The 15862-nt window shown below is 34.9% G+C and overlaps 1 protein-coding gene across 47 annotated transcripts in view; it reads right to left on the bottom strand.

Annotated features, from left to right (window-relative positions):
- LOC105486221 (calcium/calmodulin dependent protein kinase II delta) overlaps positions 1-15862 on the bottom strand; it is a 310220-nt gene that overhangs the window by 36461 nt on the left and 257897 nt on the right. For 11 of the 47 annotated variants that reach the window (XM_011748951.3, XM_011748943.3, XM_024794229.2 and 8 more), the window contains exons 14-15: positions 9679-9720; positions 7201-7249 (exon numbers count right to left, since the gene is read on the bottom strand). In XM_011748951.3, the coding sequence (XP_011747253.1) occupies positions 7201-7249; positions 9679-9720 (91 nt within the window). Of the gene's footprint in view, positions 1-7200; positions 7250-9678; positions 9721-12052; positions 12113-15302; positions 15336-15862 lie in introns of all 47 variants that reach the window. The other 36 variants (XM_011748945.3, XM_011748936.3, XM_011748944.3 and 33 more) reach the window with 5 other exon arrangements.

Raw genomic sequence — 15862 nt, 5'->3', positions numbered from 1 at the left:
GCTTTTTTTTTTTTTTTTGCACTCAAATGTTTAAAGCAGCTTTATTTTAATGCCCCAAACTTTAACCAACCCAAATGACTATCAACATGTGAAAAGATAAACAAATTATGATCCATTCATATAATGGAATATGATTCTCCAATCAAAAGCAACTATCAATACATGCAACAATATAAATAAATCTCAAAATAAATCAGCTGTATAAAAAAGACAAACAAAATATATACTGTGTGATTCTACTTATATAGGATTCCAGGAAATGCAAAGTCATCTCAGTGAAAAAAATTAGATCAGTAGTGGCCTGGGCACAGAGCATAAGGAAATTCTTGGGTGTCATGATTGTGCTCTTTATCTTGATTATGAAGATGGTTTCATGGGTGTATACATAGTCAACATTTATCAAATTGTAAATTTTTAAACAGGCGGCTTATTGTATGCCAATTATAACTCAATAAAGCCGTAAAACACAATTTTTAAAAAAGAGCTTGCATTTTGGAGTCATATGACCTAAATAAATATTGACCCTGCTACTAACTGAAATTTTGACCTTGGGCAAATAATTTTGATCTCTCTGAGTCTCAGTTTCTTCGTGTGTAAAATGAGACTAATACTGTTAGTAGATTTAAAAGAAGTGAAATAATCTGTTAACTGTTCAATGGCATCACTCAAGCTGGTAGTTCTTGTCTCTTTCTCGGTCTCTGTAAAAAGAGGAGGGCAAAGAACACAGGAAAAGCCGATGAGGGGATTTTTGGAATTAAACCTCATCTCACATGCTTTGAGATTTGTCACCTACTTTTCTTTTGGTGGCAAGTTAAACTAAGCAGAAAGACTTAGTTTCTTATTTCCTTCTTATTTCTTATTTCCTCAGAAGAGTCACTGGGTGGGCAATGAAGATCTCTACTTTGAAGGGTGTGGGGTTTGAAGGGAGTTCTATCACTCTATCCTTGTCTGATTTTATAACCTTTCTCATCCCTCTTCAAAGTGTTTATGACAGAGAAAACAAAAGTTTTCAATGATACGGATCTCTGGCCTATGGGCTATTACTTTATTTATTTATTTATTTATTTATTTTTTAAAACTGATAGCTTAATCAAAGTTTAGAATCTGATGGAAGAAATCTTACAACATATACATGTCTTTAGAGTTTATGCAGTATTTTATAAAATAATGCTACATTATTTTTGCTGTGGATATTTCTAAAACTCATTACAGGGTTTCACAAACTCACAAGAAAAGCTATTTATAGAAATTTTGAGCAGATAAACTTTATTAATATAGAGTGAGCTGACGTTTTCCTTACGTTAAAATGAGAAGTTACATGTTTTTGTTTGTTGGTTCCATTTGTCTTGATTTTGGACCTTGTTTTCAAATGGGGTTGGCAACAGTCTGACCCTGTATTTTGTCAGCAGAGCTAAACAAGCTTGAGATTATCACTGAAAAACTTAGGATAACATGACAGGAGGCCAAGAATAAAGAGAAAAATTGAGTATAGAGGTAAAATAGAAGAAATATACAAAAATAGAGACAATGAAACTGTGTTACATTTGTGGTGGCATAGAATAAATTTGCCATCAGTCCTATAAGTTACTAATTCTGATACAACACTTAAAAAATCAGCAGGGAGTATATGCAGACAGTAATTTTTCTAAATAAACTTGTTGTAAAATCAAATTTTGGATTAGAAACCTGAAAGAAGTTATTATACACTACAGTTTCCTCTAAGACACTTTTAACCTAATGGAATGACACAATTATCAAAAGTCCCTCAATAAAATACCCAAGATTTTCTTAATTTGCAGATTTTCTGGAAATGAGAAATGTATGCAAGACAAGTCCTAAAATACAAATTACATGTAGATACGAAGAAGATCAGTATAATGAGATCATCTGCCTTAGGAAATCCCACACAGAAAAGAAGGTTTTCATAGATCAAACAGAACTTAAGAATAGTTGAATCTGGGTAATCAGTCATCATACTATTCACTAATGTACATATTTATAGAAGACACACACAGATAGCTCATTAATCAAGTGATTCTATAAATTAGCTTAGACCACGATATCCAGGTGTCATCAAATACGAATCACCATTCAAGTAATAAGGGTGCCAACAACCTTGTCCTTAATTGAGCCTTTTGCAAACATCCTCGTTACTACTACCTAGTAATCAGGAAAAGGAAAAAGGAATTCAAGCAGGATGAATTCTCTACACACAGTCTCATAGCCATAGATTCTGCCTGTTGTAAAGGGCTCCACTTTCCTAGATCTGTAAGAAGGATGAAATACAGCAAGAGATCCAAGCTCGTGGTGAATGGTGAGCTGAAGTGAGATACTGGAAACAGGATGGTGACAGAAATGACACAAAGACATACAGGAGCCCAACTTCAACAGGTGCTGCACAGGAATGCTGGGAAACAGCAGCAGATGGACCATATGGACACACACCCATTAGAAGGAAGTAGGTGACTCTGAACAATGGTGCTGGACGGGTTATGAGGCGGAGAGGCATTGTGGCTTACAGCGACAGGTTCTGCAAACTGTGGCTACAGCCACAAACCAAAGGGCAGTCTTCAAATGTATACAGTGTGGAAAGAACTCCTGCTACACATCACTGACTCTAGGCACACCCACATTCCTGGCGAAGAGTGCGGTTTGTACTGTCAACTGCTAATTAAGAGCTAATGATGACAGCTGTTTGATAACACCTTAAATTAATGGAAGTAACTGTTTTACTGGAAATGGATTAAAAATGGAAATGCCTATTTAAATAATTTTTGGCCTAAAGAATTGTGTATTTTGAAAACACTAGTTAGCTGTAAGGAGAAAACTTTTTTTCCTAGTATAGGATAGGCAGTTGTTACTACAGTGCTTCCATGATGGCAATTATGCTTTGTTAGGACTCCCATTCGCTTTTTTTTTTTTTTGAGACGAAGTCTCGCTTGTCACCCAGGCTGGAGCGCAGTGGCGCGATCTCGGCTCACTGCAAGCTCTGCCTCTTGGGTTCACGCCATTCTCCTGCCTCAGCCGCTCAAGTAGCTGGGACTACAGGTGCCTGCCACCACGTCCGGCTAATTGTTTGTATTTTTAGTAGAGATGGGGTTTTACCATATTAGCCAGGATGGTCTCGATCTCCCGACCTTGTGATCCGCCTGCCTGGGCCTCCCAAAGTGCTGGGATTACAGGTGTGAGCCACTGCTACTGGCTTTTTTTTTTTTTTTTTAAAGCAAAGTCTCACTCTGTTACCTAGGCCGGAGTTCAGTGGCACAATCCCGGCTCACTGCAATTCTCCACCCACCAGGTTCAAGTGATTCTCATGCCTCAGCCTCCCGAGTTGCTGGGATTACAGGTGCGTACCACCGTGCCCAGCTAATTTTTGTATTTTTAGTGGAGACAGGGTTTCACCATGTCGGTCAGGCTAGTCTTGGACTCCCGACCTCAAGGGATCCGCCTGCCTCAGCCTGCCAAAGTGCTGGGATTACAGGTGTGAGCCACCACTCCCAGACTCCCATTTGCTTTTAAACTATTAGTAACTCTCCATGACACTGAGTTTGCTGCTGAGTTTCCTCACATAGCATCAGAGATATTTGGTTTTAAACACAGAACAAAATTAGAAAGTTGCTCAAAAGGTCAACACTAGGGTGTTAACACATTGCCTTGGAGAAAGAAAACAATGAACTCTGGAAGCTTTTTAGAAAGAAGAGTTGTAAAACAATTCAAGTCCCTTAGGATGATTATGAGCTTGGGAAGGAAAATGTGGTTAGAGCTAAATGTTGAAGGTATTTAAGAAAAAGGAAATAAAATAACTTTTAGATTTTAAAAATATATTTATCTTGGGTCTCACTTTTTTCCTGGGTTTCATTGAGTTTTTTTTTTTTTTTGGATAAAACATGCATTTATGTTGGGTTTCACTAATTTTTCCTGATAGCTATTGTATTAAGGAAGATAAATGGGCCTACATTATAGCACAACAAGATTCATATAAAGGGTAGGAAGCAGCATTTTGACACATTCAAATCTCTTGAACACGACTAGTTCACAAAGAGAAGCACGCGGAACTTAGGTAAACAGAAGGGATTCAATAAATATTTGCTGAATGAAGAAACAGCCTAGACACAATTCAAAAGTATTACACAGACTAGGGCCATGATTTCTCAATGGAAACTAGTAAGAAGAGCTGAAGAAAAATGGGCCTTTAAATCTTGGCTCTCTAAGGTGCTCCAGACTGAAGAACCATTAATCTCTGACTACTTTTGCTTTCTTTTATCTTTGAGAACAGCTGGCCTGTCTGCCTTTTCCCACTCAAAGAGGCCAGAAAGAAAAACTCTGTTGTTAGTTTACCTCATTTCTTCCTTTGACCAGGTCACCACAGTGTTTAATCCCCTCCTCCAGCAACTCCATGTTTCTTTACATTGGAGAGGACACAGAAGCTGTCCCTGCCAGTTAGTCCTTGGGGATGGGGCAGAATGTGCACTGCCTTGGCATGGGAGGCACGTGACATGCTATTCAAGGAATCATGTGCCATCATAAAACAACGTACGTCTAGGTGCTGGTGTTAGATGCACTATATCCGAGGCAGCCAGCAGCAATGGGTAGAACATATGCTCGCATGCAGAAGTATGTATGGGGGCATGCCTTTAAGAATATGTCAACAAGTGTGGTGTCTCACTGATAACAATGTTGTCTACAGAAAAGAGAAGGTTGAAAAGTATGTGTGTGGAAGACACACAATTTTGTAGATATGACATGGCTTTGTAGATAGGATACAGTTTTGGTCAGATTATTTAACTGATAGTATTTGTGAGTTCTTGGATGTTAGTTATAAGATGTTAGATATGAGTAAATTTGGGTTTCAACAGAACTGGACAATAAACACATTCCCTACCAAGCTACTGAGAGCCACAGAGATTCTAAAGTAAAAATGAGACAGCATAATTATTCACATATAGGGTCTTTCTTGAGGACCACGCACTGATAAATGGAGAGATTCTCACACAGATAATCAGCATAATAAATAATTTCAAATCATTTAAGACCATTTTATGTACCACTTGCCCCAGTAAAAATGATGGCACCTAGGCAATCTTTCAAAGTGTCTTCTAGTCTTAAAGGTTTCTGATATCATTCAATATTAAAAGGGTTAGTCTACAAAAGGCTGTCTGGGTCTTATAGAGAACACAAATGAGTCCTAATGAGGTATGGCTATGACATTTTTGGCCAGATCTACACCAGTAAAATTAAGCAGAAACTTAAATAATGCATTTATTAAGGGAATAAACCAAAGCACTTTGGGTTAAACGAGCAACTGGACATTTCTTTTGATCTCAATATGCTGCTGAATTTATCTAATACTTGTTGTATATAGACTCAATGTATCTATAATACAAATACTATCTCAATTTATGAAATCCCAGAGGCAAGATGAAACCCATATCATTGTTATGATTTGAATTGGAGAACTGTTTTCTAAGAACTGACATTATTATTTCATTTTATTAAAAAGAAATTACAAACTACAAGGTAACACTGACAGGAACTCTGTTTATACATTAATATTTACATAGATTAATAACAATGATCCTGAACCAATACTTAGTACAGCTGAATGCCAAAGTCAGGTGAGAAAGACCACTTAATAAAACCCTTCTCATGATCACGTGCAGATGAAGTGCATATAGTGAGGTGCTAGTATTCTCCTAATTTTATTTAGTTATTTAAAGATTCAGTTTCTCCAGTGGACAATGAACAAGTTTTCTTAGTCATGCTCAAGGGAAGAATGTAAAAATTCATATGAAACATTTAGCTTAGCTTAAAGAGCTAATGAATCCAAAATACAAAGATAATGCTTCCTGAATCACTGGGAAAGCTAAATGGCTTATCTATTTATTTGGCTAAAAAAAAAAAGATATTTCAATCTAATATGACTGGTATAAATGATTCATCAAACTACTTCAGTTCAAATTTTAGCTTAAGTGAAAGAGTGAGATGAATAGAGCTACTAAATAAAATTCTTGACACAGCTATCTACCTTTCCACTGTAAAAAATAATGACTGACTACCTCTAGCAGAGTTAGGTCAGTGTGCTTAGTTATATAAATAGAGAGTACACTTTAATAGCATCAGCTGTTCTATTCACACAAAAAGGAAAAAGTCAGCAGAGCTGACTGGCAAGTTGTGATCTATAGCCATTTTTATTCTCTAAATTGACCCCATGTCTCCTTGACCTGAGAATTTCCAAGTCCTTTATTCTAAAACATGAATACAACTTTTCAAGACTTTATCGTATTAATGCTACCTTTAGAATTAAAGCTTATGGTGATACTATTAGGTAAGTAATCTTTTCAGATGAGGTTTAATTAATTTATGGATCATTGCTCCCAATTTATATTTCGTTTCCTTTAATATTTCTGTTTCAAATCCTACTGTTACCGCTGTTTGTCAGAATGTCTTCTAGATAACTGGTCTATAGAGATTTTAGTTATATACAATGAATTACAAAAACAACATAAAACTGCAAATGCAATTAATACAAAAGTAATACTTCTAAAATAGTGATGTGGCCAAAGGAGGTGACCTAACTGCAAATGTGTGTTCAGTATATGTGTGCAGGGGCACTGAGAAGATGTCTGTAGAAACACTACCAATGACTCATACACGTAGCTAAAAAAACCTTGGCAACCAAAGTGAATGGAGGTCAAAAATATCTTTGGAATGTACACAAAAAACTAGGATAAAAAGGCGGCCAAATAGAAAATTCTACTGATACTTACTTGAGATGACTAAAAGTTAAAAAGTTATTTTTATACTGTATCCTTGAATATAAATTGTTTTCCAGATAAGTTTTATGAATGTACCCAATGGGAATACATTTTATATTACTTTTTGACTGACAAATTTACAATTTGTTATGTTCCTATAACTAGCAACTCATTATTAGTTGTCATTACTGCAATGTGCTAGAATATGCTACATGTCTACAGTTCAAAATATACAAAAGAATATGTGGGAAAAATGACAAAAGTAACATATTGTTGAAATAATTATGTACTTATAAAAATATTTTTTTACTCATAAATAAAATATTTTTGTGTTTTAGGATAGGCCTACTTCCTAAACTTATTAGTTATTTGAAGCACTTTTTTTTTTCATGTATATATATATGAAGCTCTGAGTTAGGATTTTCCATTTCTGGTTAAATCATACCTTTCACATCTTCATCCTCAATTGTTGTATTTGAACTCTCAGTTGACTCCTGATGAGAAGAAAACACATTTTTAGGTTGCACGCAATGAATAGTTTGATTTCATCTTTAAAAATTGGCTAGTGACATACATATCATGCAAAATTCTTCAGCAGGCTATGTGCATATGCTGACATGCAAATGGACAAACACATTAAGTGGTTTTTAACAGAAATAAAATGTCTGATGCTGCAAACATTTCAAACAGGGAGTACTCTGGTTGCCTAATCTCCGAAGCTGTATAAATCCAGGTGATTTGTAGAAGCAGCGGAAGTATGCAGTTAGCCTTAAAAACTGTGTAAGGATGTGTTTTGTGTTACAGTGCCCTATAAGGTTTGCTTTTTCTGTGTGTTTACAAGCAGTTGAATATGTTAGCCGAATGAATTTGAAACTTAAAATAGAAAAAAATTTTATTCCCAATTAATTAACCAATAAGAGTACCTTCTTTGTGTCAGGCACTATGTTAAGGCCTGTATGCTTTACTCCTTTATAAGGAGAGAAAGGATTTCACTGCATCATTTGATGAAGAAGCTAAGGGGGTTAAGTTGAGATATGCTGAAAGTACTTTTCAGAAGAATTTTCATGTTTGTCCTCAGCACAATGGAATTATAATGAATAATTTACTTTCAAGGACAATTAGACTTTTTTCATTCTTTTCAAAATTAGAAACTGGCTGTTATTGATAAGAAACCTACTTCCATAATAAAAAGACAAAGTTCTTTCTTTGTAAAACTACAAATTAAGTGGAAGATTGTTAAGCACACTTAAAAATACACTATAACTGCCAGAATTAAGATATACTTCTTAAAATGGTATGATAAATGTGTTCATTAATAATGTATGAATAAAATATTTTCTAGCAAATACATTTTGCAATATTCATAAGAAAGACATGTTTTCTACTTGGAATGATTTAAATGCTAGAGCCAAAAATAACTGGAAACAAACTTCCAGTCAATAGCTCAGTAATGGAAAACAGATTCTGGAAAATAATGTAAACACCAGCCAGTGTCATTTTAGAGATTCAGTATTCCAAAAGGTGATAAATTTATATAAATATCATATATAATATTTAAACCAATGGAAAAACTAATTAAAGGTGTACCCAGAGTCTCCATACACACAAAACCAAAGAAATGAATCTTCATGCATTTCTTAATGTGACCTAGTATTCAAATTTAAGCTGTAAATGAAGGTAAACCCATGCACTGTAAAATTAAACTAATTCATGTAAGCAAGAAATATCATGCAGTAACTCTTACAAATGATATAGCTAGAACTACTGAAGTGTCCATTCCAGCTGTTATGCTCGGCGTTTCATTGGCTAATGCTATTAAAAAAATTGTTCTCATATGTGATGGTCCTGACTACCTCAAGGCTTTTCGGGACCTAGACCATTTGCAGTGTCATGACTATAAAATAAATCTCATATTAAAGAACATAACACTTCATGTTTTTTACTTTAATGGTTTTAATATTGATCAACTACATGTTAAACCAGAGAGGAAATGTGTTTTCTAAGTCTTAAGATAAAATGTGCTTTCTAAGTCTTAAACATCATTGATAAGAGCATGGAGAAGATGTATGACTATATCTAGTATTTGAGAAAAGTTCAGTATTTTTTTTCTTCCCTTAGAGATATAATAATGTATGAAAAGTAATAAATTGGACACATGGAATAAATTCAGAAAAGGTCTTTCATCCTATAGACATATATGCTAGTGCTGTTATTTAGTTAACATGCTATACAAATAATTTATAATGTATAGGAAACAATTAGTCTTCTTTCAGGCTAAGTAGTTAAACCCCTGTTACTGGAATATGTATTACTCAACAACAGACATATTGCACAAAAAGTGAAACTCCCTGATTCTCCTCAAATTCATGCCAAATAACAACAACAATAACAACAACAACATCATCACCACCAACAGGGAATTAAGAAACAAACAATAAAAACAAAAACAACCCACTCTGACAACAGAATAGAATAAAACTCAAAAGTAACACTAAAGTAAAAAAAAAAAAAAAACCTATGAAGTCAAGTTGATATTTTTTAAGACAATGGAATGATATTGCCAGAAATTCTAAAATACCATGCACAATATATTTACAGTACAAAGCACAAAGTCTTGGGGAAAAAAAAAGTGACCAGATGGAATTGCTTAAGACACACAGTCATCTTGACATAAAGACTTCATTCACGTTTAGCCTGACTTTTATTGACTCATGGGAACATTAGTTTCTCTTTCGAGATATCATTCATTTTTATTTGCAAGAAGTATGTCCACAGTTATAGACAAATTAGGCCCAAAAGGAAGTGTGGTAGAAAATGGTTAGAATTTTCTTCCCTATTTTTAGATAATGAATTAATTTTTTTGAATAGCTGATGAGATGTATAGTCTTGTTAAAGCAAGATGATGTTGATTCTTTCTGAATACCTTGTTTCCATCAGGGTTGTGGATTACAGTAGTTTGGGGCTCCTGAGTGAGAACAAAATAGAGAAAGAAACAGTTCGCATTGGTAAGTACATTATTTCTAGTGTGAGGGACAGAGCAGAGTGAGCCAGCTGACAAAATGAAATAGTGACAAGAGCTAAAGCGATGTTAACTGCTGTCAGAGTTGCAGCTGACAATATCTCTGATGAAAGATCTCCCTGGCGAGCCCATGAGACAGGAACCTCCCTACCCAGAAGCAGCATGCAAAAGACCTTATTCTTGATCAGCATTCAAACAAGGCTTTGATATTTAGAGACTTGAAGAGGCACTCACTGTTTCACCTAATCCTATGCTTTCCTTTCTTCTTTAATGAGTGGCCTGTGAATGTCTGTCCCATAGAGAACTGCCAAAGACACTGGAGGTAAAACTTCGAGATGATTTCAAATTCTCGGAGAAGATATTTTTCAGTTATATTGGTTTGAAACTTGATTATGGCATCATTAATATAATTAACACACAACTGAATACCCTTGTAAAATCTAGAACCATTGGACAACACTTAAAAAAAGACTATACTAAAGAATCCATTTCAAAAGTCCATAAAAATTTTAAGGAATATTTTAAAAGTTTACCTAAAGGGTTCTAGAACTAATCATATAATCACTATAATTTGAGGCATATTGCTATTAAATCCTATGTTAATTCATATCTAAAAAAAAACCTTCCACTTTATGGACTATATATGCAGGATATTTGGCTGTAAAGTCATGCTTTTTTATGAAGAAATTATTGGTTTTTCTATTGTTTTCTGTCAGAAAGCAAAGAAATATTCCCAAGTAGAGAATAACACTCAAATAACTGATTTTAAAAAAAGATGCAATATGCATACACCAGTGACATGCCTGGCACCTTCTTTATGTGGTATCTTGGCAATGGGGAGGTATTGCAACCCTCTGGGAGTTCTCAACCATGGGCACTCTCCCACCATTATAGTTTACACTGCTGCAATATTGAGAGAGAACATATGCACTGCTTCCATTCTCCCTTTCCTTTGGCTACAGCTGTGATCAACATTGTCTGTTACTAGTAGATAACCTGCTATCTTCATGTGTCCTTCTTTTTTTTTTTTTTTTTTTTTTTTTGAGACAGAGTCTTACTCTGTCGCCCAGGCTGGAGTGCAGTGGCGCCATCTCAGATCACTGCAACCTCCGCCTCCTGGGTTCACACCATTCTCCTGCTTCAGCCTCCTGAGTAGCTGGGACTACAGGCACCCACCACCACACCCAGCTAATTTTTTTTGTATTTTTAATAGAGACGGGGTTTCACCGTGGTCTCGATCTCCTGACCTTGTGATCCACCCACCTCGGCCTCCCAAAGTGCTGGGATTACAGGCGTGAGCCACTGCGCCCAGCCTGATGTGTCCTTCTTTTAAATGTTTTTAAATGGAGCCTCATAGTTAACTCAAGTGAAATGATTCCCTAACATTGTAAAATTTATTTAAAATAAGAGCATGAGAACAGTAAATAATTGAAAAAAATTCTGAAAATCATAAATCAAAATATGAAATAGTTTAGGGAAAACGTTATGGAACTCAGAGGGCACTGAATGACGGTATTCAAATTCTGAATTTTAACATAATACCATCTCAAAGTGTTAGACTAATTTAGTTGTTAATTGTGTGGATTTGATTGAGATAGACATAACTGGTTTCCACTGATAATTCAAAGCTCTATTCTTTGGAATTTCATTCTTTGGATTAAAGTGAAACAGTGACAATTTAATTTCAAACACAATAAACAAAAAGCTCTAAATTATCCAGTGCCTCTTTATCTCAGAAAGTGAAGTCTTACAAAGCCCTGTTGTGTTTTAATAAGAGGGAAACAAGAACTCTGAATAAGGTCTACTTTTATGTTGTCTAGCAACAATCCCATTAGCTCTCCTTGATGTCAGCATTTGCATCATGAAAAGAAGAAACCATTGTTTGCATAATCTAGAACTATCATCATCAGAAGAGCTAAGAGCAACCAAAGCGCTGTATTTTGAATGCAGCATGCAATAATTCCAACTACAGAGACCACAGCTATCAGTACAATGTTCAACAATGAAATGAGATAATCTCATGTTAGAACACACTGCTTGACAACTAACTTAACCAAAAAAACTCAAAAAAAAAAAAAAAAAACTTTGTCATATCGTAGAAAGCAAAAAAACCAAAAAACCAAAAAACCAAAAAAACAAAACCCAACATCCAACGAAATAAAATATTTATATATATGGTATCTATATAGTGAAAGCAAATGAGAGAAATCACAAAAAAAAAAAAAAAAAAAGAAAAGGTAAAGAACTTAAGAAGGGTTACAAAAGAGTCCAGGTATACCAGCGCCGGGGTAGGAATATTTTCTTTGGGGCTGGTTACCACGTTGGCTTTGTTGTTTATCTGTGGGTATGCAGAAAATAGAAACAGAGATGCCTTAAACCCCTTGGTAGCCAATATCTCTAGACGCAGCATGTCTACATGGAGATGTAGACATGAAGATAAAGAGCCACTGAAGATGAACGTGAAAGACATGGTGACGACTGACAGGAATGATGATCGCTAGTCTCCGATGGTCACACACAGGCTGGACCATGTCCGTGATGGTGCAATGAGAAAACAGACGTGTCTGCTGTTGCTATGCCACCTTAGCAAACAAAGAACTGCTTCAATGGAGCTCCAATCAGGTTTCAGAGTATGAAATGAATATAACCATTCTCATACTCTTCAAGTGGATTCTGTTTCCAAGCTTCCAATTGTTCACTGTTATAAATACATTTCTTTCTTCCCCCATTTTATTCTTGAGCCTGAAGTCACATATAGACGATCTTTCTCTGGGGATCCATCATTACTTTGCTTAGGAGCAATTAAATTATCCAATGAAAATTTAGGTCTTTGATAAAATGCTGTCACAATAGCTTTTAAAAATGGTAAGTGTAGATCTCCTTTAAAAATTACATCTTCAATTATTAGTGGGGAAATCAAACTTTTTATGTTGAATGTAAAAGGACTTTAATTTTTACAGTTGTGTAAGAGGAAAATACTACATTTTCTGTCACAGTGCTACTGCTATCACTGCAGAATATATTTGGTAATATCATTCCCTTGCTTTAACATAACTGGATTTGACTTTAAAGAATATATCATTACCACTGTGGAAGCTGTGTGGTAAAAGCAACTCAGAGGATCAATAAGTGCTCTAACGGTTCACAGAGAAGACTCTTTGTAGACAGTGGCAACCAGAAACTACAACTGAGTTGGGGCACCAAGAATCAAAGACTAAAAAGTAATAATCAACATTCTTTTAAACTCATGCGTGACAACTTACGTTATGGTTCTCAAACAAAAATGTAAGGTAACATTCATTTTCTTACACTATAGTATCTAGGTATTTTATTTATTATTTTCTAAAGGAATATACCTCCACTATTTTAATATAAATATATAAAAGGATGTAAAGAGAAACATATACTATATAAAATAAGTGAGTATCAAATGAACATTTACAAGTGGTGACACCAGTTTAATTGTTTGGGTTTTCTGGGAAGTCTATACCTGATAACTATATATCCTGTCAAAACTACTATTGAGAGGAAGATAGAAAGTATCATAAATTAATTTAAATATGTAATATTTTTCCTTCCTTTTCATTTCCATTTGTGTGATTACTGGTATCGTTATTTTTACAGTAAGCTGTGACACTGTGCTGTTTGACCTGCAGGAAAGGATAGAAAACTTCTAAACTTTCCTTTACTGGAAAATTCTATAAATGTTGTCATCAATCTATATTTTGCAGAGAGTTAAAACCTTTTTTCCCTTTAAATCAAAGTGCACAGAATTTAACATGATATTGTGCAAGAGCCAAAGAGATAAGAGGTAAAAAGTCTATTAAAGAGGGATCAAAATTCAGTATTTATGTTAGTACAGGGTACGTGAGAAAAGAGGAGGGATGCACACACAAATAAATTCCTATTAGGGAAACGTGCTAGGCAAAAGATAGTTTGCTTCCTGTCAAATGAACAGGGGCACTTATGGTTAAAGCACCATATGTATTTAATATGCTATATTTAGTTTATATCAGTGAATGCAAATGAAAGAAATATTCTGAGATACTTTATGTCTATTTTGAGATATGATACTTGATTTTTTTCTAGGATATGGTTGCCAAGAATTGCTTTATTTTAGTGAAAATGTCCCACTTGCACACCTATGCATACAAACTTATCTGTACAAGTGCACATGTTCCCTCCTCCCACACACACACACCTACACACATTCACATATAGATACACAGCATACACACATCATCATCTCTTCCAGATGAAGGCCATTCTGTCTGGGTGAGCCATTCTTTATTGTTAGGTATGGGAAACATGAGTTAAATGAATATGTGCCTCAACCACACTTTTGGTCATGTTTAATGTGCAGTTAAAGCTTTTTTGTTAATGTAAAGATTAAATGATTTTTTTCCTGTGAAAAATCTTTTAGAGGTATTTATAAGATTAATTTATTGAAAACTAATAGGAGAATTTCTAAGTAAAAGGCAAGAAGACATTCTTTTCAAAGAGTCAAATATAAAGCATGGGTTCAACCACAAATGTCTTTTTTTTTTTTTTTTTTTTGAGACAGAGTTTTGCTCTTGTTGCCCAGGCTGGAGTGCAATGGTGCAATCTCGGCTCACTGAAACCTCTGCCTTCTGGGTTCAAGAGATTCTCCTGCCTCAGCCTCCCAAGTAGTTGGGATTACAGGTATGGCCACCATGCCCGGCTAATTTGTTTTTTTTTTTTTAGTAGAGATGGGGTTTTACCATGTTGGCCAGGCTGGTCTTGAACTCCTGACTTCAGGCAATCCACCTGCCTCAACCTCTCAAAGTACTGGGATTACAGGTGTGAGACACCACTTCTGGCCCATAGATGTCTTTTAAACATAACATACAAGAACTCTGGCACTTTTGTGTGATATAATTATTTTATGTTAATAGAAGCAGGGTGTTTTTCTTTTTTAAAAAATCATGAATCAAATAATCAAATCAGATAATTGTATGATGCACTGAATTACTCTTATGAGGCACGGGCAAGATATTCCTATTTCTCAGGTGTTAAATTTATTGTTTTGAGGTTAATAAACATTTCCTGTAAAGGTACTTAACTAGGATTGGTACATTGTAAGATCACTTTCATACCTTTATAAACTCCATGGTGAATGTTTTATGGTGTCATATAAATCACTCCTATTTTAGCAACCATGAAGAACATTAAAAAAAAATCACATAGGTTTTTTTTGTTTGTTTGTTTTTACTTATCACTATACAGACATTCATTCTGTCATGGTCTTTTTATTTTCAAAGAGAAAATTGGACTTTGTTTTTGTAAAAGAGCAAACCTGTTAATATAACTATTTACATGTTTAACAAATTCAATTTCAGAGAAAAACAATATAATATGTAAGAGGAGTACCGTGTTTTGATAGTTGATTAACACCAACCTGTAATGGTCCTACACCCTCTCCACTTACACTATCTTAGGTAAATAAGACTTTTATTCCTAAGTGTGAATTTCACAGGAGGAGAAATCTGGCAGATAGAGATCCTCACCATCATCTGAACACTCGAACTGGACTTCCTTTTCTGAATTGACCAGTCAAAGAGAAAGGAAAAGAAAAAAAATATGACCGGTTGAATTTAGAGTATCAAAGCATGGAGTATAGAATAATTTTGTTTTTAAAGAGGAGCTATAAGTTGAATGGAAGAGAAAAGTTCTGGAAATGTTTTCTACGTAAGGATAGTAATGAAAATAAATATCTCAATAGGATCTGTGAGCTCTCCATCACTGAATGGTACAGGAAAGCCCAGGAGAAGAAAATATTTGGAAAATGTAAGATACCACATTTCTACTTCTGTAACATTGGGAAAAAGGCAGTCATCAACTATCATTCTTAAAATCTAAATGGAATAAACTAATCAGAATGAAGACAAAATTGCAGGCTGAGGAAAGCAATTGGTAAATGGAAATGGCATCCTAAAGGAAATCACAAACGCATAGTTATCAGTGCTCCGAAAATTTCCAAGTTGCACACAGACAGGTGGCAAAGAAATGACTGAGCATGAACATTTAAAGTGACAAATGATTTTCTATGTTATGTTTTCAATATGAA

Source organism: Macaca nemestrina, chromosome 3, assembly GCF_043159975.1.
Source record: "Macaca nemestrina isolate mMacNem1 chromosome 3, mMacNem.hap1, whole genome shotgun sequence".
NCBI classification, from domain to species: domain Eukaryota; kingdom Metazoa; phylum Chordata; class Mammalia; order Primates; family Cercopithecidae; genus Macaca; species Macaca nemestrina.
This window is presented reverse-complemented; position numbering and strand designations above follow the sequence as displayed.